Source organism: Ictalurus punctatus, chromosome 1, assembly GCF_001660625.3.
Source record: "Ictalurus punctatus breed USDA103 chromosome 1, Coco_2.0, whole genome shotgun sequence".
NCBI classification, from domain to species: domain Eukaryota; kingdom Metazoa; phylum Chordata; class Actinopteri; order Siluriformes; family Ictaluridae; genus Ictalurus; species Ictalurus punctatus.
In genome coordinates this window covers 10,938,801-10,966,690 of record NC_030416.2, presented here as the reverse complement: position 1 = coordinate 10,966,690, position 27,890 = coordinate 10,938,801, and the positions used below count along the sequence as shown (strand labels likewise).

Genomic DNA, 27,890 nt, shown 5'->3' with positions numbered 1-27,890 from the left:
CCCAGAAAGCCAAATTGTTTTATTAAAAACACACACTATAAAGTTTATGAGCAATTCATGCCAAGGGTAATAATGCCGAACTCAAATGAGGACAGAGTGGTGGAAATATATATACAGGCTTGTACACGCCATGCTCAATTTTTCCTCCTTATAATTTTGGCATAATTGATGAATTCTGCTTCTGCTAGTCCAAAAAAATGAACAGCCATTTAAGACAAGCATCAGCTAACATTTTCTTTTCTACACATACAAAGAGAAAGGCTTTATCCTGTAAGGTTTTAACCTCAGCTCATTCTCTCTTTCTTGCCTAGATAACCTTAAGTTATCTCTGTGCCCATCTCTCAAGTCATTTCACAAATGGCCCCAATCTCCCTGTCTTTCTTTCCTTTCCATTCCATTCACTCCTCTCGCTCTCTCTCTACACAGTCTCCTCTATAATGAACTCGATGGTGTGCGGGACTTCTTGGCCAGCCACCACTGATATGGTGGGCATGGTAACTGCAGGGACTGCAATGTTGTTATGGAGGAACACCACAGAGGCACCGTGCTGATCGGGCACCAGCGTGCCCTCCTGGATGATGGGGACGGCGGTGGAGGAAGACGCCATGGCCGACGTGGATGTGGGTGAGGCGGCTTCCTGCACCAGCAGTATGGTCTGTACGGCCGAGTCCTGGTCTGCAGTGGCGTCAGTGATGGGGTCATTGGGGTCAACGGCGTGCAGACGGAGGTGTTTGTGGAGATTGGGGCGCGAGCGGAAGGCGGTGGGGCATCGAGGACAAGCGAACGGGCGTTCGCCGCTGTGCACCCGGGCGTGCTCGGCTAATCGTGCTGCCACGCTGAAACTCTTCCCACAGACCCAACACACAAACGGCCGCTCGCCACTATGGATACGCTCGTGGTCCTGCAGGTGGGGCAGCTGCCGAAAACGCTTCCCACATTGATTGCACTAAGAGAGAGACGGGCACAGAGAGGAGTAAGGAGAATTAATTCACATCAGTACTATAGGAGTTTACCATTATTTTAAAAAAAAAAAAAAAAATTTGAGCAGAAACACGAATTTGTTTTCCTCCCTGATATTTAAAAGAATCCGCTCGGCTGAAATCTCATGTTAGTCGCCAACCCTCCTACATGCGTGAAGAGTTGGACGTAAATAAACGTGATAAATTCAGCAAGGATCAGTAACGCAGTACAAGGTCCTTGTGGAGCTGAGGACAGACAGATGCTGACTGGGTTGTTCGCAGTGTGAAGGAGAATTTCCACCTCATTATGACGTTGTTACATAATTCTCCAGAAGAAAATGAGCGAGTCATTTTTGGAACACGGTGCCGTTGCCTGTGTGGGAGGACCGAGTCCATATCTGGACTTTTCTTTCTCCAGGCCAAATTGGCACGCAGGCTACGCTGGATAGAAGTGAGTCCTTATCTACTCGCGGAGAGTGAAGTGTTCCACTGCACAAGCGCAAAAAGCATCTCCTCTCTGTTACACAATGAAATTATAGAGTAGTAGAGAGAGGGGGAAAGAGTGGCCTTTTTTCTCTCTCTCTCTCTCTCTCTCTCTCTCTCTCTCTCTAAAAGGTTTTTTTTTTTTTTTTTTAATTGATTGTGCTTGTTTATTTATCATGGTGGAGGTGATTGCTTAAAATTGTTTATAAAAATATTATTTCGTAAGTGTGCTCCATTTAAACAACAGTGAAAGCCGGGCTTTTGTTACATAAATACAGGTAACAATAATGACCGATGTCAGTACGTCACCCCGCAGTCCTTTTGCACATCGTGTGTACATCGTGTGCGCGCTTCTTTCTCAACCTATAGTTCTTCATTACAGACAAGGTTTTTGTCTACTGTTGTTTTAGCCAATTATATATTAACCAGAATCGGTCTCATTTGGTTAACTAGTAATAAAAATTCTGGCATATAATGAACATCTTGTTATGGCCAACAAAGCAATGCAGCACAATGCACAAACCGTTCTTCTAACACGAGCTCAATTTGAACTGGCTTTTTAATTTTATTATTTTTTTTTAAACCAATACCTGTCTTGTTTGCCACAAGGTTTTATAAGAAGCAAGAGTAACAGATGGCAGCATGAGCTGAGCAACATAATGATATTATATCATTATCTTTATATTGAATCAGTTACTGCCTAAACATCTATGACTGCATTAGCCTCTATCGAGTCTTGCTAACATCTAGCAACTTTACAGCTGCATGAGCTAAAAATAAAGTTTTAATGAGTAGTAGGCCAAAACTGTCATGCAAATAATATTCTCCTCTCCTGAAAAGTATTCTTTCCTTTTTTGTGTGTGCAGAAATGTGTATCCTCACACACAAGTCAGCAGTATACTATTAAGCTCTGGAGTGTTCGGTGAATTTTAACTGTATACTGCATGATATACAGCACATCTGTTGTCATTTTGTAAAGAGATAAAAACATATTAGCGTATGCTGTTAAAGGAAAATATTTATTTTTTTATTTCTTTTTAAAGAATGTTGTGGTGAACTGGGATGTTTGGATGCATAAGGGACATAAGGCGGCCAGTCTTATATGCTATTATATGCTATTATAGCCTTAGCACCGACGGTTTAGCACTCAAGTCTCCATCAGTGAACAGTGGATAAGTTCAACAAAACAGACTTCGTGTAAAAACTGTTATGAGTTTTCCTGGTTACACTCTTTCAGCATGTAGTATTAGCACATTTATAGCAGGGATTTATTTATTTATTTATAATTGTACTATCCGGTGTCACCCAGATGAGGACGGGGTCCCTTCTGAGTCTGGTTCCTCTACGGTTTCTTCCTCATATCATCTCAGGGAGTTTTTTTCCCTTGCTACCGCCACCTCTGGCTTGCTCATTAGGGACAAATTCATTTATTTAAAATCTTTACTCTGAATTTATATATATAGTTATATATTACATATTTATATGTTTATATATAAAGCTGCTTTGGGACAATGTCCATTGCTATACAAATAAATCTGAATTCAACTGAACTGAAAATAATCAACCACGACCTGAAGCTCTGTTACTGTTACCATCCCGATATTGATTATTTTCATTTAACAGCATGCGCTGATGTGTTTTATTCCTTTTATACCTCAGTGATTTACCCACAGTTCCAAGTTTAATTTATTAATGAACGACATGCAACACTTTCTTAACGGTTTGTAGTTACATTTAATGTTGTGGACTGTCTGCATTATCACTTACACAGCACCTATAAACAGTCGTTCCCTCACCAGCCTCCCTCCCCCCTCCCTTAAGTTAATAAGGAGCAGCTTGAAATGTTAGTGAGAAACTGCAACGCACAAAATCCTCTGTCCTGAAGACTCCCCATGGTGGAACTGTTACTGACTATTACAAAGCGCTGATGTTAAATTAAATGTTAAATAAACATCTGCTTCACCATATCACTGATTATGTATTTCTTTGGCAAATACAAAAAATTTTTTTGTTTATTAGTCTTAGATTATGTACGTAATCCATAATGTGTGGGTATAGAAATATGACCAGATTGGAGAAATCAGCAGCACTGTGGTATGAAAAAATATACAACGTGTGTATATATTTGTATAAAAAAAAACTTTAAAAGAATACAAAATACATGTATACATACAGGAACGGTATATTTTAAGATTGGTGAGTGATGTAATATCCATTTGCCGCCCATATTCGCAGCGGTCTGTGAAGAAATTGTGTGTGTTGAAAGTCTAGTGTGACCGCCGCTTAACTCGTGTGATGGAGATGTTGAACATGGTTCAATATAGTCAATACTTATATGTTATATTTTATTATATTAGATATTTAAGCAAAGGTGTATACAGGACAGTCAGAGACACTGGGACAGTGAGTGGTAGCTTGGCAGTTAAGGGTTAGTAACTGGAAAGTTTATAGGGTTAAATTCCAGACAACCCCTGCCAGGCCCTTAAGGCCCAAACTGAAATCTCATCTGTTCCAAGGCTATTTGTACAATGACTGAGTTTGAGCTGTCAGTCATTATAAACAAGTGAGTGAGTAAGGAAATTTATAACGCATTTTATACAGTGTGTGTGTACAGTGAGGGAAAAAAGTATTTGATCCCCTGCTGATTTTGTACGTTTGCCCACTGACAAAGAAATGATCAGTCTATAATTTTAATGGTAGATTTATTTGAACAGTGAGAGACAGAATAACAACAAGAAAATTCAGAAAAACGCATGTCAAAAATGTTATAAATTAATTTGCATTTTAATGAGGGGAAAAAAGTATTTGAGCCCCTCTCAATCAGAAAGATTTCTGGCTCCCAGGTGTCTTTTATACAGGTAACGAGCTGAGATTAGGAGCACACTGTTAAAGGGAGTGCTCCTAATATCAGTTTGTTACCTGTATAAAAGACACCTGTCCACAGAAGCAATCAATCAATCAGATTCCAAACTCTCCACCATGGCCAAGACCAAAGAGCTCTCCAAGGATGTCAGGGACAAGACTGTAGACCTACACAAGTCTGGAATGGGCTACAAGACCATTGCCAAGCAGCTTGGTGAGAAGGTGACAACAGTTGGTGCGATTATTCGCAAATGGAAGAAACACAAAAGAACTGCCAGTCTCCCTCGGCCTGGGGCTCCATACAAGATCTCACCTCGTGGAGTGGCAATGATCATGAGAACAGTGAGGAATCAGCCCAGAACTACACGGGAGGATCTTGTCAATGATCTCAAGGCAGCTGGGACCATAGTCACCAAGAAAACAATTGGTAACACACTACGCCGTGAAGGACTGAAATCCTTCAGCGCGCGCAAGGTCCGCTGCTCAAGAAAGCACATATACATGCCCGTCTGAAGTTTGCCAGTGAACATCTGCATGATTCAGAGGACAACTGGGTGAAAGTGTTGTGGTCAGATCAGACCAAAATGGAGCTCTTTGGCATCAACTTAACTCGCTGTGTTTGGAGGAGGAGGAAAGCTGCCTATGACCCCAATAACACCATCCCCACCGTCAAACATGGAGGTGGAAACATTATGCTTTGGGGGTGTTTCTCTGCTAAGGGGACAGGACAACTTCACCGCATCAAAAGGACGATGGACGGGGCCATGTACCCTCAAATCTTGGGTGAGAACCTCCTTCCCTCAGCCAGGGCATTGAAAATGGGTCGTGGATGGGTATTCCAGCATGACAATGACCCAAAACACACGGCCAAGGCAACAAAGGAGTGGCTCAAGAAGAAGCACATTAAGGTCCTGGAGTGACCTAGCCAGTCTCCAGACCTTAATCCCATAGAAAATCTGTGGAGGGAGCTGAAGGTTTGAGTTGCCAAACGTCAGCCTCGAAACCTTAATGATTTGGAGAAGATCTGCAAAGAGGAGTGGGACAAAATCCCTCCTGAGATGTGTGCAAACCTGGTGGCCAACTACAAGAAACGTCTGACCTCTGTGATTGCCAACAAGGGTTTTGCCACCAAGTACTAACTCATGTTTTGCAGAGGGGTCAAATACTTATTTCCCTCATTAAAATGCAAATCAATTTATAACATTTTTGACATGTGTTTTTCTGGATTTTCTTGTTGTTATTCTGTCTCTCACTGTTCAAATAAATCTACCATTAAAATTATAGAATGATCATTTCTTTGTCAGTGGGCAAACGTACAAAATCAGCAGGGGGATCAAATACTTTTTTCCCTCACTGTACAGTGCATCCGGAAAGTATTCACAGCGCTTCACTTTTTCCACATTTTGTTATGTTACAGCATTATCACAAAATGGATTAAATTCATTATTTCCTCAAAATTCTACAAACAATACCCCATAACGACAACGTGAAAGAAGTTTGTTTGAAATCTTTGCAAATTTATGTAAAAATTATATATATATATATATATATATATATATAATCTAAATAAAGTCAATATTTAGCGTGACAACCCTTTATAGTAGTCTCAGGTACAATTAGTGTAGTTTTATAAGGAAATGAGCTGTAAGTGTTATTGAGCATCTTGCAGAACTAGAAACGGTTCTTCTGGAGACTTTGACTGTCGCTTCTTATTTTTGCAAAAAAAACTCAGCAGCCTTCATTGTGTTTTTTGTCTGAAAAGTGTCTCTTACCACTTAATATACTGCTTTCTTTACTGACCTACAAATATTTTTCTGTAACATTTCATTTTGTGCAGGAAATCTAATGTTTGGGAATCTAACGTTTTTTGTACTGACCCGGTAATGTAAGAGTCATAAAATAAAAATCTATAACAAAGTTTGTACTAAAGGAAAAATTACTGTGTATATAACTTTTTATATACAATTACAGAATTTTATTTACAATTAGTTCTGTAACAGTTAGGTGGATTAGACTTTTGAACAAATTTTTTTTTTTTTACTTCCCTACTTCCCATCCATGTTCACAAAGACCCCATGATCTAAGGTGGCCTGATGAGTACAGTGTCTATAAAATGACTGACAGGAGGCAGATCCAAACACAAACAAGCACTCCAGTCCAGAATTCAGTTTTCCAAACGGGTTTTCTCAGCCACTTAATACACATGTGCTGAGGCCACAGCTTTAAACTTTATATTTTATAAAAATTTTCTTTCAAGTTATTTGTAAGAACATTTTACAGAAATGAAAGTAAGTGTTTGCGTTTTGTTTTTTTTGTTTTTTTGCTGAATGTTAAAGAAAGTAGAGCTCACCTCAAAGGGCCTCTCGTCTGTGTGTGTGCGCATGTGCACGGCGAAGGTGGAGGCGTAGGCAAACTCCTTGGTGCAGAAATCGCATGTGAAGCGGCGTGGGGTGTTCCTCTTGGACAGCGGCGCACGGCAGTGCGCCACCACGTGCTGTGCCAGGGATGAACTGGAAGCGAATCGTTTCCTGCAGGGTGTGAGAGGGCAGCGTAGCGGCGTCTGGCCTGTGTGCGAGAGCCGGTGCAGTTCCAGACCATCCTGGGTCACACAGCGGTGGCCACACATATCGCACTCAAGCTGACCCCCGACTCGGCCACGCCCATGACCTGGATAACGGCGCCGCTGAGTAATTTTTCCTGTGCAGCGCTGAACGTGCACGTCTAATACGGCCTGGTTCAGGAACTGAGAGCCACACTGAGCACACACCACAGGCTCCTTATCTAGAGAGAGGATTACACCAGAGGTTAAAACACACATACACACCACAGATCTCTTGCCTAGGGGGAGAGAAAGAGATAGAGGAACAGGAAAGAGAGAGAGTCACTTATCTACAAAGGCAAAAAGGAAAATCTCAGACAAACACACATATACTTTAGGTTCCTTATCTAGGAAAAAGAAGAGGAAAGGTGGAGAGTTTCAAAAGCATAACATAGACATACACCTTATGTCTCTTATCTGGAGAAAAATATAGACTGGTATAAAAAAAAAAAAAATAAAAAAAACCACTAACACACTGTGCTCTCAGCTTTATCTAAAGACATGAGGAACAAAATACAAAGATAAATAGAACTTTAGGAACTCAATGACGGATCCAATGCTGCTGTTAGATGCAGCTGTGCTATCGGAGTATGACCTTTACAGTCTTCAAACACACACGCTTGCACAAATGAACTGCCATCTTCTCATTCTGTTTCTCTCTCACACACACAAACACACACTCACCCCAGTAACTGGTATTAGCCTGATGAGAAAGTGACTGATCAGCAGCTGAGCTTATCAATACAGCAGCTAATCAATGTGACCTCTGACCCCATTTACCCCTTCCTGTCTGAGTCCCAATCAATAAGAGGACATTCGTCAAAGGGGAACCGTGAATGTATGAGAAAGGGAGAGAGAGAGAGAAGTCAAACAGCAGAATTATACGTGAGCACATAAGCTGCTTTATGCTATCATAGCCTAAAACTGTGAAAAAACTGCTGGGGTCGGTGGTCTTGTTTGAGACTGCTTAACACGGCATGCTTAATGGTGGTCAGTTTGCTGCCTTTCAAGAAATCAAAATCTCGGAATGTCAACATCACCGCAACGAGTGTCGAAAAGTCACCAACACTAACAACATGGCGTGGTAGGACTATCGTGAACGAACCTTAATCGTATAATCTGACTTGACAGGAACATAACTGATAACTTAATAGGTGTGTGTTTGTTTAAATAGGCACTGAGCAGATTCTGCATTGTGTATATATGCTATAATGCCAAAAGTTTGTGGACGCCTGACAATAACACTCATATGTGCTTGTTGAACACCCCATTCCAGATTTATTCCCCCCTTTACTGTTATAATAACCTCAAAGGCTTTCTACTAGATTTTGGAGCGTGACTGTGGGGATTTGCTCATTCAGCCACAAGAGCATTAGTATGGTTGGACATTGATGTCGGGTGAGGAGGGCTGGTGCGCAGTCAGGATTCCAATTAATCCCAAAGGGGTTCAGTGGGATTGATGTCAGGACTCTGTGCGGATCACTCGAGTTCTTCCACCCCTACGCTGGCACATCATGTCTTCCTGTAGCTCACTTTGTACACAGTAACACGGTCATGCTGGAACAGGTTTCGGGCCTCTTAGTTCCAATGAAGGGAAATTGTAAATCTACAGCGTACAACGACATCCTATACAACTGTGTGTTTCCAAATTTATGGCAACAGTTTAGAGACGACCCACATATCGGCGTGACGATCAGGTGTCCACAGACGTTTGGCCATACAGTGTATTTATACGAGGAAACACATTGATCGTGAGGAGTAAACTCAACGCTGGCCTCTGACCTTGGTGCATGAGAGAGTGCAGGTCGAGCTCTTTCCGTCGCTTGAACGCCTGTCCACACACACTGCATGGGAAAGGGTGACTAGTGTGCAGCAGCCTGCAGCAGGAAAATAAATAAATAAATCAAAGCAATCATTCAAATTAGTTCATCATAATAATTTTAACACTTTAACCTCTTTTAAAGTGTTCAATACTTTTATCCTGTGTCGTTCCTCTTTATTACACATAACTTCATTTATGGACTTTAAATGTTGTGAATTCTTTATATGTGTGGATTTCATGAGTTAATACCGATGTCTGGTGAAAATTTCAAGTGACTAACCTCATTGGAAATATATTTACTGAAAAAAATGTTGACGAATTCAATACATATTTCCCCCCACTGTATGATTAGTTGAAAGGAACACAGTCTGTGTATACACTGAGGTGTCAGAATATACAAGCTGTGCCTCACATATACATCATCCAAATCACACCAGGTCAGCGGTGCTCCTATGATGCTCCCTGTCCACTAATGGACTAATGGACAGGGTTGGGGGGGGGGGGGGGGGGGGGGGGGGGCGGCAATAAATGTGAATGAATTAGAATGGATTAGAAAATGAGTACATATTTTAGAAGTTTGTTTTATAAATCCACCAAACTAAACAACCTTTGAGTCCTTCTCTGAAACAAGATGGAATATGCAAAGAAATATATATGTACATGGACAATGAACGCTGGCTGCCTACAGATCAAAATAGATTAGTAGCAGGAGCACAGGGTGGAGATTTATAAAATCTTATCAAATACTTTTTTTAGTCAAATCATCAAATCTTTTTTTTTCATTTTACTGATTGATTTTCTCGTTGTATATTTCCATTTATATTAGTATCTTAGTAATCATTTTTCAGCTACATTTTTCAGCTAAAATGCTACATGAAGCTTGTTTTTATTACTAATTATTAATTAATTAATTATTATCATCGTTGATCGATATGCAGCGAGAAACTGAAGCATCTTCACCAGCAACAGACCCTGCCTCATGTTGAACAGTTGGAAAAAGACCGTGTGGGCTGGAGGCATTTGTTGGTTCGCTCAAAAGATAATGCTTCCAAAAAAAAATAAAAAATCGGCAAAAATATAAACAGTAAACATAATTTTTGGACCAGAAACGTGAAATGCTTACAGTAACACAATCTCATCATCAGGCAATTCCTTCCATCGTTTTAGGATCTGACTCATATGATGATGTCAGTCCAAATTCTACAGACTAACTTTTTGCTTTTTAAAAGGTCGTAAAATTCAGCCCGGAACTGAGCTCTTCGGCAGCTCTACAGCTCTGTCTTTTGACTCGGTTTGTGCCTCGAGGCTCAGTTTAGCAGCTCGCATCTACAAAATATACTGCAAACCAAAATACATCTGTGCCTGTTCGGTTTAGATCCACCAACTGGGTCGAGTCCGGATCGAACCGCTTTCTCACTGCAACCAAACACATTATATTTTGACTCTGCATATGTGAAATCATCCCCCCCAAAAAAAGTCAACTTTACAACAGTATGTATGTAATAACTATCATTATATAAGCCGGTCTCGGCCATTAAAACTCTATTTATAATGGAATTATAAATAGATGGAATTGTTTCATGAGAGCCTAAAAAAAAAAAAGGTGCTTTTTATAACCCAGAAAGGTTTTTAGTATGCTGAGCACACTGCCGCTTTCCCCATTAATGCCTAACCTCTGTAAACTGAACCGTGGTTGTCAGATCGGAGTCGATTCGAGGGTTTAAATTCCCTTCTCACTGGATTTATAATCTGAAAAAGGACCTCTGGAGACCGGACTGGCACAGGCTGATTAATATCTCAAAGACACAGCTTGATGAGGTCATCCCTTGTAATGAGGTGGGTCAAGGGTGAAGCTTCATTCACTTCCTGCTCAAATCTCACGTTCCGTCTGCACACCAACGCGCTGTACGTGTTCGACACGAGTGCGGCTGTCATATCTGTCGTCTCACCAGTACATGAACCATGGCATATCTAAGAGTGGTGAGACTGTAAGAAAAAAACCCCGTGATATGCTAATCATACAACCCAATATAACTTTTTTCTGTCACATTAACTCATTTTAAGTGCATGGTTTCAAACAGAATGCTATTAACTAGCATAATACTGCAGCAGCAGGGGAAGTATTCAATTATTTAGTCAACGACAGCGCTAGAATAAGTCTTATAAGTCCGACTTTTTAAGAGAAACATTCTCCTTCAGAAATAAAAGCACTGCACTGGAAATGTACCCACTAGAATGAGTGTGAATATTAAACGAATGCCTATAAAGCATTCGCTCTTCTCTACTCTACTATCCTTTTCGGCACACACTCAAGTTTGTTAAAGAATCATCTACAGGAAGTAAAGATGCTCTTGCTACTTCCTACGAAAGCTTTCAATGACACTCACCTGTGCATCTGCAGTTGGGAGTCCAGCTTGAAGCTGGCTGGGCAGTCGGGACAGGTGAGCAGACGGGTGTCTCCAGGAGGACGTCCTCGGCCTTTGCTTCGCCCATGGCCTCTCCTCTCTGTGCAATCCTCGTGGATCAGCATGTGGCGCTTGAGCGAGGCAGGCTGAGAGAAGGTCTTGGTGCAGATGGGGCAGGTAAAGCAGCGTGGTGGACCATGGCACAGGCTGTGGCGCAGCAGACCAGCAGGAGTCGGGAAACTCTTGTTGCACACGTTGCAGTTGAACAGCTTCTCGCCCGTGTGCTGGAAGACGTGCTCGCGCAGGAGGCTGCGCCGCGTGAAGCCCTGCCCGCAGTGCGGGCACTCGTGGGGGAGCGGCGTGCGTGACCAATCACGGCTCAGCTTGGCTGTGGCTTCGAGCGTGACGTCGGCCAGCGTCGTTTCAGTCAAGCTTTCTGAGGGATGGCGGGGAGACGAACATTTTCAACAGTGTTCTTATCATTTATCGAAATTATTTGATAAACAGAGAGACAAAAGCATCCCTGGTTGCAATTATGTAGACTGCAGATTTGATCAAATTATCTAGCGCATCAAAAAAGTCAGACATTTCCTTTTAAAAAGATTCTCTCGCTTTAATTCTGCTCAAAAAATGAAAGAGTTTACGACGTCATAAAATAGGTTCAACAGCTTGAGACCGACTGCGTGCAAGATTTTTAGCCACAGAGCGTGCATGATAAACTAACATGAAATCTTACTTGTGTGTCTACCTGTGACAAACACAAACAAGTTAACCATCCTACTAGTTATTTAGGATTACAGGAGAACATGTGGGTGTGTCCAAATTGCATATTCATGCCTATCCATTGATCCTGGCATTTTTAATGAGGGTAAATGTACAAAAATTAGTCTCGGATTTTTGTGCCATTTTTGTCCTGGAGGCGTTTATAAAATCAAACGGACAGGGACACGAGTAATTAGAGGACGTCTTATCTTATTCAAGATGGAAGATGCAAACTAACTAGAACTCAAACTAAACATTTTTCCACTGTTGATATCTTTCCAAACGAGACTGACTATTAGTGATTATTAAGGAACATCTCTGAACCCTAATATACCAAATGCCACGGTGCTATAAATGAAAGCATGCATGCTATTGCACTTAATTAACATATGCTTCTTGCACACTGTTGCTTCCTGTCGTCCTTCCCTAATGAATAACACGCAGTACTGACTCATTATGTGTTCTTCTTATCATCACCACCACTACTGCTTTCAGTGTACAACCTTTATTGATTAATAAACTGCTTACAATAAAGTGCTTATACCCGTGGCTCCTTCTGTAAATGTTTCATAAAAATCTGTTCATTATTAGTCGTGGGTTATGGGGAGAGTCTGAGGCGCAATTAAAACGAGCGCATTAATACAAACGCACGCGTTGCCTTGCAGCTGACACTAATGTCAGAGCCGTGCTGTATAGAAAATGAATCCGTTCAAGATTCCTAGACACCGAATACACTTGACACTAATGGACCAAGATTTTGAATGGGATTCAGTATGCAATATGGTTTTCAGAGCTCTAGAATATCTATGTAAAATGCAGCTGTGAGATTCTGAAACTCGTACTGCTTGGACGGACGTACAGAAGTAAACGTAAGCAGCCACTGACCTGGCCGTCGAAGCAGGAGGGCAGTGGATGCAGGAGGGTGTTTGGCCAGAGGGATGAAGGTGGTGTTCAGTCTAGCAGGAGAGGGTACGGCCTTGCGATGTTCTCTTCGATGGTACAGAAATTGAGTGGTGCTCATGAACTCCTGGCCGCACTCCGTGCAACTGTGCAGTGCCTCCGCTAGGCCGTGCTCACTACTGCGGTGCTTTGCTAACTCGTGCTCAGCATTAAAAGAGCACCCACACTGGCTACACAGGAAATTCGGGCATGTGGAAAGCCCTGCAGATGCTTCCTCATCCATCTGTGCTATGTCCACATTGCTAGTCTCTGTCTCCACTTGTCGCTCTTCAATGACTTCCTCATTCGTGGCCTCAGCTCTGCCTTCAACTTCCTCCTCTTCCATGTTGACAATCTCTGCAACTTCTGTTTCCTCTATTTGTTCTCTTTCAATTGCCTGAGGCACAGGTTCATCTCCATTTGATTGGATGACCTCACCTCTAATCACAGGATCGACCTCCACCTCCACCTGAGGGATGGGCACACCGTCGGATACCGTCTGCTCCAGGCTGGTAATCTCCATCAGACTCTGGCCCTCTCCGGCGGTGGCAAGCAGGAGCAGACCTTCACCTGGAGCCTCCAGCAGGGTGGTGGAGAGCTGGGGCACTTCCACCTCTTTCTGCTCCTCTTCTTGTATTTGACTGCGGTGTTGTTTGCGGTGGTAGAGGAAGAGCGTGGTGTTGAGGAAGCCCTCGCCGCACACGTTGCACCGGTGGATGGCCTCCTTCAGGTTGTGCGCCGTCTTCCGATGAGTCACCAGCTCTGAAGCCAAGCTGAAGCAGCGGCCGCACTCCACACACAGCAGGCTAGAGGGAGGCTTGGCCTTCTTCTGACCTCTCCGTCTCACTTGTGGGCTTGGTTCCTGCACAGGCTCAGTGCACTCAGGCTGCTGAGGTTCAGGTTCCTCAGAGGGCTCAGGGGGATCACTGCTGCATGTTAAATTCAGTTGTGGAACATCTTCGGCATTGATATCTATTAATTCTGAGTTCACTGGAGTAAAAGTCTCCACACTTGATTCAAGTTTGACTCCTCCTTCCAACTCAACTGGCTGATCATTATAAGACACTTTGCTTGCATGTATCTGGCTAATGGGTCGTGGCAAAGAGGTGGCAGCCACGTCCCCAGGTCCAGGTCCTGGTCCTGGTCCAGGTCCAGTCTCCAGGCCACAGCCGAGCTTTCGGTGCTGCTGCCACAACAAGAGTGCATCAAATAGGAGCTCACAGTCAGCGCACTGGTAGAGGACACGTGGTACATCTGAGGAGGGTACAGGTTTTCTCTCATTTTGAACCTCAGGAACATACACTGATTGACCTTCCAACTGAAGGAGAGAGACAACAGAAAAAAGTGAAGGGAGAGTTCAGTGTCAAGTCTCGTTCGATTGAGAATTTTCCATGAACTCTTGAACAAGCTGTTCTAATCGTAAATGCATTCGAATTAAACAATTTAACGTTCAGTTTGTACTTGCAAAACACAACGCATACAACCTACATAAAGGCCACTGGAAGCTTGCTAATGCACGCCAGTGTCGAATCACTCCTTTGTGTCCATCGTAAATTATTCCAGCACACAATCGTCTTGGGTATGTATACGCACTTTACTTTCAACACATTCTGAAAGCCAATCTCAATTACCTTTTTACTGCACTTACAGTCGCAAGAAAGAAGCAAACCTCAAAAGACCGTTCCCTTCTGCCACTTTCTAATCGCGAAGCTTCCACAGCATAAACACACTCACAGCCTTTTTCTCGTGTCACATTCAATACCATTATTAACTGCAGAGTCTTTAGGAAGGACCCAGCAGGGGGGTTGTATTACAGTAATCCGATGGAACAGTCTGCGACATCCTCTTTATCTGACGAGGCGAAAGCCGTCTGCCAGCTGTGTGCTGTGCCAGCATTTAAAAATAGTCTGAGCATTCGTAGACTATCGCTACTGATGGCATGGTATTTAGATCCGAGCACAAAAGATATGGGCCTTTCAAAGTCTACTGAAACAGGTAAGATAGGAGTAAACAGAAAGCACATAAAAGATACCAATCTATTGCCAAGACAAGTGAAGAAGTCATTCAAAAATGTGCATGGCAACTAATAGGGCTCTTACTTATAAAACCTTCATGAATTTTTCTCCGTTTGTGCACCACCAACAGAGTAATTCAATAAATAATTCAAAGCATTGCTTATTTTAATGTTAAAGCGTATGACGTGCCAGATACGAGAAACACTGATCATGCACCAACTTTAGGCAACAAAGAAGTCTGGATAAAGAGTGACGGGCAAGAGTCAGCATCCAATCAGAACAGAGAGAGAGAGAGAGAGCGAGAGAGCGTAAAAAACGCAAAGTTTCCAGAGATACAGGACGTTCCAGACCAATATAATCAAGAGAAAAAATGGATTCAGGTGTGATGGAGCTTTTTTCTTGCTTAAATTTTAAGGCATGTATCAGTTCTCTAATTTGGTGGTGAGCTAGTGAATGACAGTCACCTGATTTATCCTCACTGAGCAGTTTACACTACATATCGTTACATATGTCGAAGTTGTTTTAGCTAAAGCGATAATGATAGCCAACTAGTTTATTAGGCAACTATTTGTGTTTCAAGTTTCTGTGAATTTTTGTATCAATACTCTCAGAACACTTCTGTAACACCATAATGAGTGCAGATTATTTATATATGAAAATATTAAATATCCAATAACTAGATAAGTAAACAAACAGCAAATTCATACTTAAGTACAAAAAAAAATGAATGAATGAGTAAGCAAGCCATGTCTATACCTGCTTTGTTAGAGGCCTTTATATATTATACAGTGTGTGTTTTGTTTTTCAAAATCAATTAGACGTTGATCTTGAGAGATTTATGAGTCTCTATGAGTCACATACAGCTTATCCTTCTGAGCCATTTTAATGAAAATAAAAACCATTAATGTCCCACCGTATAAGGTTATCTAAACTCATCTCTAGGGCAGGCGATGCACTTGTGCAACTAGCTCGTTTAGAAAACAATAAATCACAATTTTACGGCAAGTACGCCAATATTAGTACACAAAGGGAAATTCTCAAGTGTGTAATTTTCTTGCTATAATTAAGAGGGAAATTAGGAAGTATACGCAACCCTGAATTACACTTCAATTTACATCTCAAATATCTTTTTGGCTTAAAAGCAACACTTTCGACGTAGAGCCTATTTCAGATAATTACAGCTGTGCATTCAAGCACCATTTGGGGGAAAAAATCTGATTCAACTAAATAGAGGCATTCACAGGCATCGTATGTAATTACCTTGGGTAATAACGGTGCCTAAAGCTATATGGGATTGTAGCAATAGGGTTGAAATGAACAAAGATACAACAAAAAGGATCTTTTAACTTTTCAGGGACATACTGTTTGATGACACGAATCTAATTTAATAATGCTGTGCATAATAAATTCCATGTATAATACACAAGTAGAGTTTCAATTGAGTAAAATGAATATCACACTTGATCGATGGAAGAGATGAAACAAAGAACATCGTTTGTTGCTATTATACAGTACGTTTACATGGACAACAATATTCTGATATTAACCAGATTAAAACAATACTCTGATTAAGAAACTACCATGAAAGTACCATGTAATGTGGAGTATTCCTATTTTAGTCGCATTATCGACGTGCATTACAGACATGTACACACCTTAATCACACTATTAACGTCGTGTGAGTTTTCACCGCATTCTGCGACAGGACACGTACACACAAGGCAGTGCTCTACTGTTTGACGGCATACAAGCGAACAGGCCTGCATCTGAAACCATGTAATTACCTACTATATAGTAGGACAAATACATGTACTTCAGCTACTATATATTATGTACGTACGCGGTTTGGGACGCAGCCCACGGCTTCAAACAGTCACCCATTTGGACGTATAGCATGACGAATAATTAACTGCACTTGAAGCTTTCGTAAAATAAAAAATGAAACACCCAAAACTGTATTCGGTTCCATAACGAAGAACAACTGTATGTCGATACGTGAAATTCTGGAGGGAACGTCGGACGTCGTGGTGTAGGGATGTAATGACGTGTGCCGTTAATCGATCTTTGTTCTATAACATGTCAAACGGGAACATGAAAGGAATATTCTAAAAGCGACTCATGTAAACACCTTAATCAGAATATTGTCTTCTTCAGAATAAGAACAATATTTAGATTACTGCTGTCCATGTAAACGTACTGACTGTTGTGCCTCTATTAGTTGATTATGTAATAATTAAGCTTTTAAACTTGAACTCTTGGCTAGTTTTAAGAAAGATGCGCTGGATCCAAGGCTCAGCACCAAACTGTGTCAGTGAAATAGGGGTCAGATGTCACATTAACATGTCCCTAGGGGTCGGTAAGTACTACTAATGACCATGATCTTAATACATGATCAACAATCTGATGTATGAAGGGGCCAGCAATTCAATACTATACCGTGTAGAGCTGCTCAGTATGATAGTATGTGACAAAATAATAGTATTCATAATGTGTGTGTGTGTGTGTGTGTGTGAGAGAGAGACAGAGAGAAAGCACCTGTGGTAGACCAGCAGAGATGGCAGCAGCCTCTATAGCAGTGCCAACAGACAGAGGTTGTGTGTTCTCAGCAGTGCAGGTCAGCTGGTGTGTCAGCACTTCCTCAAGTGTGGGGAACTCCCGGTAGCATGGGAAACACATGTATACCGACGAGCTCTCCATGTCTGCATCAGAGAAACACACAAGCAGGGCAAACAATGTTTACAAATAATAAAATCAAACTTCTAGATTAAGGGCACGGAGCACTGAGCACAGTGGGTGACATCTCTACTTAGTAAAAAATAATGCACAGCCAAAACTTACAAGGCATGGGAGCGGGACCCTAATCCATGTGTTAGTAAAGCTTAGGAACGAGATCATTAAGTCATGGGAATTAAATCATTAAGTCAGGGACACAAGTTAGTAAGGCTTAGGAACGAGATCATTAAGTCATGGTATTACATTTTTATTTTTTATTTTTTTAAGAAGTTTGCTTTCATGTTTCTTAAAAATGATTTGAATAACAGAGGCACAGAGTATGGAATGTCCTTTACAAGAAAATGCCATTTATTGTGTCTAGCTATTAAAACTTAGGTTCTGCTTCATTACTCCTGTCCGCCAGAGACGTTGCTAGAGTAGTGGAGGATCGCAGTGCCAGCCAGATAGGTGGAGAAAATAAATACCAACATGAGCTGAGCGGAGGTGATATAAGCGACTGCTGCTCAGCACTCCACCTTTTTCATCGTCGTAGTTTCTTCATCACATCGTAAAGTGCAGCTTTCTCGGAGCAGCGAAAATTCGTCCTCCCAAGCTGTGACGATACGTTTGGCACTGCGCTATTTGGTCTGTGGTAATAACTTGTTTGTTTTCCGGACTCACCACTGGAAAGTACGGGCTTTTTCTTTAGCATCATGGCTACGCGCTGTCGAGCTAAGAGCCGCTTGCTATGGTAAGTTTTTCCTTTGGGATTTTCTCAACGGACCACTGGGTCTTGGTGACACTGTGCAATGGATATACTCTTCAGATCCAACACTGACCCTGTTGTGGTAGACCCATTTCGTTCAGCAGGTCTCTCTCAAGAAATTCAATCCTTGTTAGATAAGAGGGCAGTAGAGGTGGTTCACTCCCTGGTTCAGAGGGACAGGTTCTACTCCATATATTTTCTGGTTCCAAAGCGGGATGGAGGTTTTCGTCCAATCTTAGATTTGAGTAGACTCAACAAGTTCTTAAAGAAGCTCCCCTTCCACATGTTGCGCATGACTGACGTTCTTCAGTCGGTGACAGAGGGAGATTGATTCACAAGTGCCGACCTGACGGATGCATACTTTCATGTTACTATTGCTGTGAATCACAGGACGTTTCTACACTTCAGTTTCAGAAACCAGACTTACCAGTTCAGGGTTCTACCCTCTGGTCTTTGTCTAGCCCCTCGAGTGTTACGAGGTGTATGAAGGCTGTCCCGTCACCCCTGTGGTCCTAGGGGTTCCGGAATCGGATTGTAGACAATTGGTTGCTTCGCGCTCAGACGAGGGACTAAGATGTGCACAATACCCAGCTGCTACTAGACTACATTGCCAAGTTTGGTCTTTTGAAGAACAGGGCAAAGAGCTCGCTGTCTCCCTCGCAATCCATTACATTCATCTGGGTGACAATCGATTCATCCGCAATGCGAGCTTCTCTGTCTCCGTCTCAGACGACTCATCTCGTCTGGGGGCGTCTCTCCATTATGGGGTGTTATTGAGGCTGATCGGGATGCTGTCGTTGACCCCCTCTGTAATTCCTCTGGGACTGCTTCACCTGCGGCCCCTGCAGGTGTGGAGCAACAGCCTTCAGTTGGACCTATCGTAACATCGTCATCAGCGGATCGTAGTGAATCGCAGTTGTGTGCGTGCCCTCCAACGGTGGACTTCACAGGCCTTTTTGATGGCAGGCGTTCCGTTGGGGATTTCTCCCTCTTGTCGGGAGGTGGCAAGAACCGATGCATCCCTCAAGGGTTGTGGAGCAGTTTGGAACCATAGGGGTATCCAGATGTAGATCAGGACATTTGACAAGGAATTTGGTGTGGCAGAAGTATCTGCTTCAGAGAACACAACTCACTGCCCGTTGTGGTTTGCCCAGTTGGAAACGTCCAGTCAGCAGGGCCAGGACGCGCTGTCACACAATTGGCCGGATTGTCTCCTTGTATGCCTTTCCTTCAATTCCGCTGCTGTGGGAGACACAGAATTGCTCAAGGCAGACACAAGGTGCTTCTGATGGCACTACAGTGGCTGTCCAGACCATAGTTTCCCTTGCTCCTAACCTTGCTGATGGACATTTCCCCTCAGGAGGGATCTATTGTCTCAGCTGGAGGGCCACATTTGGCATCCGAACCGGACCCACCTGCAGTTATGGATCTGTCCTCTGGGGCCAATTCCCTCTTAGCAGACTAAGAGCCTTCAGTCGTTCATACTGTCCCCAACATGAGGGCTGCTTCCACACAAGCGCTTTATGCCTATCAATGGAAGTCTTTTTGTATGTGGTGCGAGACTAGTGGGTTTGATCCTGCACGATGTGCAGTCTCTGTAGGAAACCTAAAACTACAAGGTCTTTTGGACAGTGGTAGGGCAGCCTCCACCTTAAAGGTTTATGTGGCGGCGATCTGTGCACACCATTCACCTCTGGACGGCTCGTCCTTGGGCTCCCATAACCTGGTTTGCAATTTCTTAAAGGGTGCAAGGCACCTCAATCCAGGTCATTCTCTGGTGTGGAGTTTACCTCTGGTTTTGGAGTCTCTTTGCCAACCCCCTTTGAACAGTTGGAGGGGGCAGATCTTAGGTGGAAGTCATTGAAGGCGGCTGTGGCATCAGAGAAAAGGGTTGGTGAGCTTCATGCTCTGTCAGCGAGTCAGTCCTGCATGAGATATAGCCCGAGAGGGTATAGGTGTTGTCCTCTGGCCCAATTCAACTTTCCTTCCCAAGTGCTCCTTCACCAGTCCATTGAACTGTGTTCCTTCCAGTCGACAGGCTTTGAACATACATTCTCTGCTCCTCTGCCACGTATGGGCCCGGGTGCTATGTAGAGGCTACGCAGCAATTAAGACAATTGGAAGAGCTGTTTTTCTTTTATGAAGGTGTTAAGAAGGGTGCCCCTCTGTCTAAACATAGGCTGTCACGGTGGGTAGTTGCAGTTATTGCCTTAGCGTACAAGCAGGCCCAATAACCTATGCCCGGGTCCATCACTTACCATTCCACCAGGGCTGTTTCATCTTCGTGGGCTGCCTTCAGGGGTGTCTCTCTTAGTGACATCTGTGCTGCGGCAACATGGTCATCTCCCTGTACCTTCACGAGATTCTACAATGTCTACGTTGCTTCATCCCAGGATGTGGGTTCAGCTGTCCTTTGCCAGTGACCTGTTTTTTTCTGGCGAGTTACTCCTTTTTTCTGGTATGAGTCATCTACTACTCATACCTCTCTGGCAGTCAGGAGGAATGAAACAGAACGCTGGTTACGTATGTAACCGGGGTTCTGGGAATTCCGGATGATCGGCAGAGTCCCCGGTCACTCGGAGTGTGCGAGAAGATGCTCCAAGGTGGAGTGCTGAACTGCAGTGGCTTATATCACCTCCGCTCACGTGACCACGTGACTTCGTTGGTATTTGTTTTCTCTACCCATCTGGCTGGTGCTGTGATCATCCACTACTGTAGCACCATCTCTGGCGATCATCCGGAATTCACAGAACCGCAGTTACATCCACAAATGGTGTTATAATAATAATAATAATAATAATTTCAAACATGAAAACATGTCACTTATTTTCTTTATTCCTTGCATCATTTTCCAAATCATCACAGTGCAATGATTTCATAGTAACGGACACTACAGGGTGTCCCAAGTGTCTCCATACATAGGGGAAATTAACACTTTTTAGCAAACGGTAACTTTATTTACAAGACATACGCCACACGACTGCCATTTTTTTGTAAACACACACAGAGTCGTCTCCCCCACTCATAATGAACTCGTGTTAACACATCTGGTGTTACGCATATAACTGCATGTCTGTCGCAACCTTGCGACAGCTTCCTGATCCAGCCATGAGACTGATTTCAATACGTTCTTCTTTTGTCAAAGGCTTTCGTGAAGGCTATCAGGAATATATATATTATATATATAAAATTATTTTTACTAGTCATTACAGTGTCTACATATTGACTAAAACAAACAAGCGGAAGCTTTTTTCCCCCTCCCAAGCACCTGATGGTCATATATCATAAAACCCTTATATATCATGAAGGCCAGTTTGTGGGCACAATAATTGTGTCTCATTAAGATGTGGCAACACAATTATCTCATTCTCACGCCTTACTAACTCGTGACCATGACAATTATCTCTTCCCCACGTTGTAATTGATCTAGATCCCACAACTCACTTAGTTATAGCTATGCATTAGGAACCTGTTACCACGTGTTAATAAGTTGTGGCCACACATTTTTTCTTACTATGCAGGGGTTTATCCAGAGGGGCTCGGAGGACTGTTATGACTTGTTTCAATTCACAGAGATTTACAAGGACCTGAAGCCCAGTTTGCAGACTGCTTCAGAAGAAATTCTAAAGCTACTGCAAGTCCACGCAAACTATGAGGACACGTATTACATCTTTTAACGAATTACCTGGTTAAACAAAGATTCAATGAAGGAAAAAAACTGATTTGTCTCAATCTGATATGAAAGACTGGATCTTACTGAAATATTGTGTCTTTCACCAATTGAAACACGGTGAGTTTAAACACACTAAATGGTATAGCGCACGTTACGTCGAAAGACCATTACACACCTTGTAATTAAATCTTGATAATTAAGGATTAAAGTCATCAGTAAACAATAAGACCAAACCCGACAGTGTTGCATCATGTGATATACACACTAGGGCTGCACGGTATTCCAGCACTACGATAGTATCATGATAATAAAGCTTAAAAATACCACCGATGCCACTGTATTTTTTAAACGGTACCGTAAGTCATGTATGTGCGACAGTTCAGACAACTTTCGCTAAAACCACACATCCCATTGCTTTTGCGGAATACATAAAGGTAAAATCTGTACCTTGATCTTTAAAGATTTCCTGTTTGCGAGTAGGCGAGAGCTAACGTTATTCCAAGCGCTGTCTAAATACTAAAATTAGCCAAAGCGATCCAACATTACACTAACTGCTGTCTGTATGTTCTAAAATTAACCGAGTTTGCCAGTAAGCAAGCTAACGTTCCCAATATTATGATTATTTTGGAGTTTGTATCCAAATTCAGTTATTTATTCCTAATGTTGTGTTCATGCTTAGTACTCTTCTTATGCACAATTTCCATGTGCACGATTTCATTGCTCTAGGGAACAACAGATGAGGAGATGAACAGATTAATTTGTTGTTTGACAACTGTATGATTGTTCTGGAGTTTTTCCCAATAGCCGGTTAGTCATTCTCATTAATAAAATGTCGAGAGGAAAACCTGGTTTGTCTGTTTTCATTTATATCTATGTGTTTCTTCGTATTTGGTTCGGTTTTGTAGATTTGAATGATGAATTAACACAATATAGTGTGGCATCATGATTCTTCACTGGTATAGTATCATAAGATATGTTTATGGTATCGTGACAACCCTAATACAGACCACCTGAAATACTGAGCCTGAACAATTACCAATATGTCTATGTATACTCATGAAGATACAGGTCAAGAGCTTCAGTTAACGGTCACATTAAACATCAGAATGCAGAGAAGAAGAAAAAATTGATCTCAGTGACTTTAGATGGGCTGGTTTCTGTACTTCAGATAGTCCTGGGACACAACAGTCCCTAGAGTTTACACAGTAACACACTTCTGTCTCATTTCATTTGGGTATTCTCTAATCTTCCCCATGTTGATGAATGACTGAGGGGAATTTGGCATCTGAGTCACCTCATATTTATATCCAGCGTTGGGGAGTAGTTAATTAAAATTAGTCACGCTACTAACTTAACTACATTTTTCAGTAGCGTGTCAGTAGCTCCGCTAATTTAAAAATAGTGTCGCTTTTCCAGTAACGAGTTACTTTTTCCAAATGCGTATTATTATAATGACTGACGCATAGTTGGTAATGCAACACAACACAAAGTTTACATTTACTTACAAATAAAATAAAATAAGTTTATCATTGCATGTCGAGGGATTTCTTTTACGTTCTGAATATAACAGTCTGATTGTTTTCCTCAACATCTCGTTTAAGGGCGCAGCACGAGAAAAACTTACTATCTTAACTTATTTATGATTATATCCATGATTAATTAATTAATGGAATAATAATAATATTAATAATATACAGTTTGAGCATTAACTATACCTTTGAATGGTCTATAACTAAAAACTCTATAAATTAATAATTGTTCTGAATTATCTTTAAATTGCTTCATTTTTCATGCAAAATTATACAGTTATTCATAAGCTGAATGACGATCACAACCCATTTAACTACCATTGATATAGTTAGCTACTTTTTGTTAGTAACTTGTAGCATAGCTAATGACTTTTTTTTTGAAGGGTAGCTTGACTAATGTTGCATCAAATTTTGCCTATTACCCAAAGACAATTAATATTTAACATAGAAACAGACACTCACATATATTAACCAGTTTGAAGGACAAAGCAGACACCTACATAACTACTTTAACAGTAACAAACTCTGAGTGGCATATAGTTAATTAGTTTAGTATGACAATAAATAAAGATAAAAACATCTTTCATATTATTTTAAACTCATGTTTACTGGAAGGGGGTGGACTGTGCTCACCGAACCCAATAACAGCGCCCTCTTCAGGTTCAGAGAGAAACAAGAAGTTAACCTTCCTACACTAAACTAATGCATTAAGCCATTTGGCACTTTGCTCATGAAAAATACACGGGTTTTTGTTTTGTTTTGTTTTTAAGATATGTGAAGAGTAATATCTAAGGTTTACTCTGAAATGCCTTACGGCAGACACCAGGATTAAGAGTTAAGCATAACATTTGACTAAATGCAGAAAATAAATAATGATCACCGAATATTAAGTAACTTCTGCTTTTTTATCAAATACCAGACGTGTTCTTGATTACTCACTTACATCTATATACACATCTCTCTCATTCACATATACATATATATACACACACATATACATATATATGTATGTATATGTATATATATATATATATATATATATATATATATATATATATATATATATAGAGAGAGAGAGAGAGAGAGAGAGAGAGAGAGAGAGAGAGAGAGAGATAGATAGATAGATAGATAGATAGATAGATATAGCTTACATAAATATACAGGCACACAGTTGGAGATTGTTTTTGAAGTAAATGTTTTCTACACGTTCTTGGTTATGACATGAAGTATGAGTTTTTTTAATTTTAGAGGAGGTGTCCTTCAAAAAAAATAAAGTCCACTTGTAACCTCTGCACAAACCTAAAGTTTACAGTAATGAACCCCAAAGGGCCATTATGTTCATTATGTATGGTTCACATCAACGATATAAAAGGAGATAAGGGGACTTCCTGTCAACGGGGACATTATCATTTCTAAATAACCAATAATTATAAACAAAATAAGTTTGCAATAATACTGACAATAAAAATATATTTTTTTTAAATCTGACTAAAACTTGCAGACTAGTCAGTCAGCATAGCCAACGCCTTGGGCTAACTAGCCGGTCAAATGCTAGCTAAAATAAGCATGCTAGCTTGGTGCAAACATTAGCAATTGAGCTAACGCGGAACCGCTAGCTAGCATTTTAGAAATGTCATCGCCTTCCCGTGCCGGTTTGAACACAACCCAATGAAGCGTTGACATTTCTGTTCGGTCAGCATCTATAATGACGGCTGTGGGCTGAAGACACAGCCAGTGTGTGCCGAGTCGCTGTAAACAACACAAGCAAGGTGGAAGAAGCGCCGAAGAAGGACGGCGCGCGCTTCTTCGGTGGTAATAATGGCGCTTCCGCGAGCGCAAACGGCGGATGTCTCCCCCAGTAAAAACTCCAACAACCTCAAGTACTGTTTAAATACTAGAACCGATATAGAAGTATGATACTCGACCAAAGTGTTATTTTAACGGCATAAAATAGAAAAACTCACCGAATACAGCCTTACTGCTTTGGATCTGAAATGATATTAGGAGCGTTTCAACAAGCAGCTCTGTGATTGGTCAACAGGAGATTTCGATTCCACCAATAGAATCGCACTTCCAGAAACTTGGCTGTGTGAGTGTGTCACTGGGAGACTGGACTCGACTCTTACAAATGTCTGTTCTCGACAGAATGTCAACCCTACTGTATAGTGGAGCAGTGTAAATATATAAAACATTATAGTACAGTGCTTAGTACGGTAGTAGGCACTGTAGTGTTTTGAATGAAGCCTCGAACCACCAGAGTAATTTAAAACACTGAGTGGCACAACTACTAAATATGTGGTTTGAGATATATAAGTAAATACTTCTTCACTGCAATTAAGCACTACTTTGGAAGATTTGTACTTCACAAAGTTCAAAAGTTTGCATACATTAAGTTGACCGTGACTTTAAAAAGTTAAAAGTTGAAATTGATGTAATGACTTCTAATGTAGAAGTGTCTGATTGACCAGTTGTCATAATTAGGAGTTCATGTAGAGTGTGCCTGCTTCCATCCTTGATACCATGGGTATGTACATCCACCATTAAGAGAATCCTACATGTCTGAAAGGCTATCACGCAAGGAAGAGGTCCCTACTTCAAAACCCGGCACAAAAACAAAAAAAAAAGCCAGCCTGAAGTTTGAAGGTGATCACAAAGATCTAACCTTTTTAGTGGAATGTTTTCTGGTCTGATGGAACAAAAATTGAACTATTCAGACATAATGCCCATCAGTATGTATGGAGGGAAAACGGTGAGGCTTTTAATGTGAAGAACATCATCCAAACTGTGAAGCATGGATGTGGCAGCATCATGTTGCGGAGGTGTTTTGCTGGAAAAGAGAGACTGGTGCACTTCAGAAAATAGATGGCGTCATGAGGAAGGAGGATTATTTAGAAATACTGAAGCAAAACCTCAAGACATCAGCTAGAAAGTTGAAACTGGGTTGCAAATGGGTCTTCCAGCAGGACAATGACCCTAAGCATACTGTCAAAGTTGTAATAAAAATGTTTACAGAGAGACAGTGAAGTAAAAGTACTGGAGTGGCCATTACAAACCCTAACCTGAATCCCAAAGAAAATGTGTCCCCTGAACTAAAAAAGTGTGTCTGAGGAAGGAGGCTTGCAAATCTGACTGAGTTACACCAGTTCAGTCAGGACGAATGAGCAAAAATTCCAGCATTGTGTACCATGAAACGTTTGTGGAAGGCTACACCAAGTGCTTGATTCAAGCAATTAAAAGGCAATGCCACCAAATACTAACAAAATGTATGCAAACATTTGATCACTGAACATCTGATCTAGAAAATAAAAGCTCTCCTGTATGATGACATACAGGCTATGATACAGATGACATGTATAACATGAAATGTGTAGAGTTTTAGGTTTATCTAAAAGCATGTATTGCTTTAGTAACTGAACAGGGCTTAGATTAGCTTCGTTTGTGGAACTGAATGTGATTAGCCTGAAAATTAGCCCGGCCTGTTGAAACTGAGTTAGCATGCATATTTAGTGTCTTTATTGTAACTACAATGCAAAACACACTAAAGAGAAATACATATTAAATAGTGCACTTACTGTAACGGCAGAAGTTGTCGGTGTTTTTGGCCTTTGTGAGCTGATTGGCAAAGTGCTCTTCTTAGAATAATGGTGCAGTGTTAATGTTTTGATGAAAAAGCTTATTGTAGTGTAGGACTTTTTTTTTTTTTTAATGGTAGGGGAAAAATGCTTTTCATTAATAATAATACAATGAAATACAGGTAAACATTATAATTCTAGAAGGGTGGCAATAATAAACATTACAGTATGTGTATACAAGCTATATAGAAAAATGACGATAAAAACCCACTTGACATGACTATTAGAGCTGGCTCATATTAGACAAATATTAGTAACCTAAACACATTCATTCATTTTAAGTAACCAGTTTATCCTGGTCAGGGTCATATTAATTTCAACGACCAGTTATAAAATACTGATATTTTACCCAAATGGAGGTATAAAACAATCCAAGCTGATGCAAATCTACATCTTGTCTATGACATAGTAGCATTAATTCAGAAACTGTTTCCTTTTTACCAGCTGGCAATGATGGTCTACCAGTTTGTCCTAAGAGCACTAGTGAAAATGCTTATATTGGCTTTTTTTTTTTTTTTTTTTTACAACAAAGTGTGATCTCTGTTGATGGTACCAGATGGGCTGGTTTGAGTATTTTATAAACTGCTGATTATACAGAATGATGCAGAAAAACAAAACATGCTGTGAGTGGAGGGTCTGCAGGCTGAAACACCTTGTTGTTGAGAGAGATCAGAGGAGAATGACCAGCCTGGTTTGAGCTGACATGAAGTCTATAGTAACTCAAATAATCAC

The 27,890-nt window shown here is 41.3% G+C and overlaps 1 protein-coding gene across 1 annotated transcript; it reads right to left on the bottom strand.

Annotated features, from left to right (window-relative positions):
* On the bottom strand, positions 1-25,597 carry znf574 (zinc finger protein 574). Its single transcript, XM_017469637.3, has 7 exons — positions 25,491-25,597; positions 17,382-17,545; positions 12,778-14,149; positions 11,113-11,566; positions 8,686-8,780; positions 6,655-7,085; positions 1-946 (listed from the first exon to the last, which is right to left on the bottom strand). The coding sequence occupies exons 2-7, from the start codon at positions 17,541-17,543 to the stop codon at positions 419-421; spliced, it is 3,042 nt and encodes a 1,013-aa protein (XP_017325126.1). The 5' UTR covers positions 17,544-17,545; positions 25,491-25,597; the 3' UTR covers positions 1-418.
* Between the last annotated feature and the right edge of the window lie 2,293 nt (positions 25,598-27,890).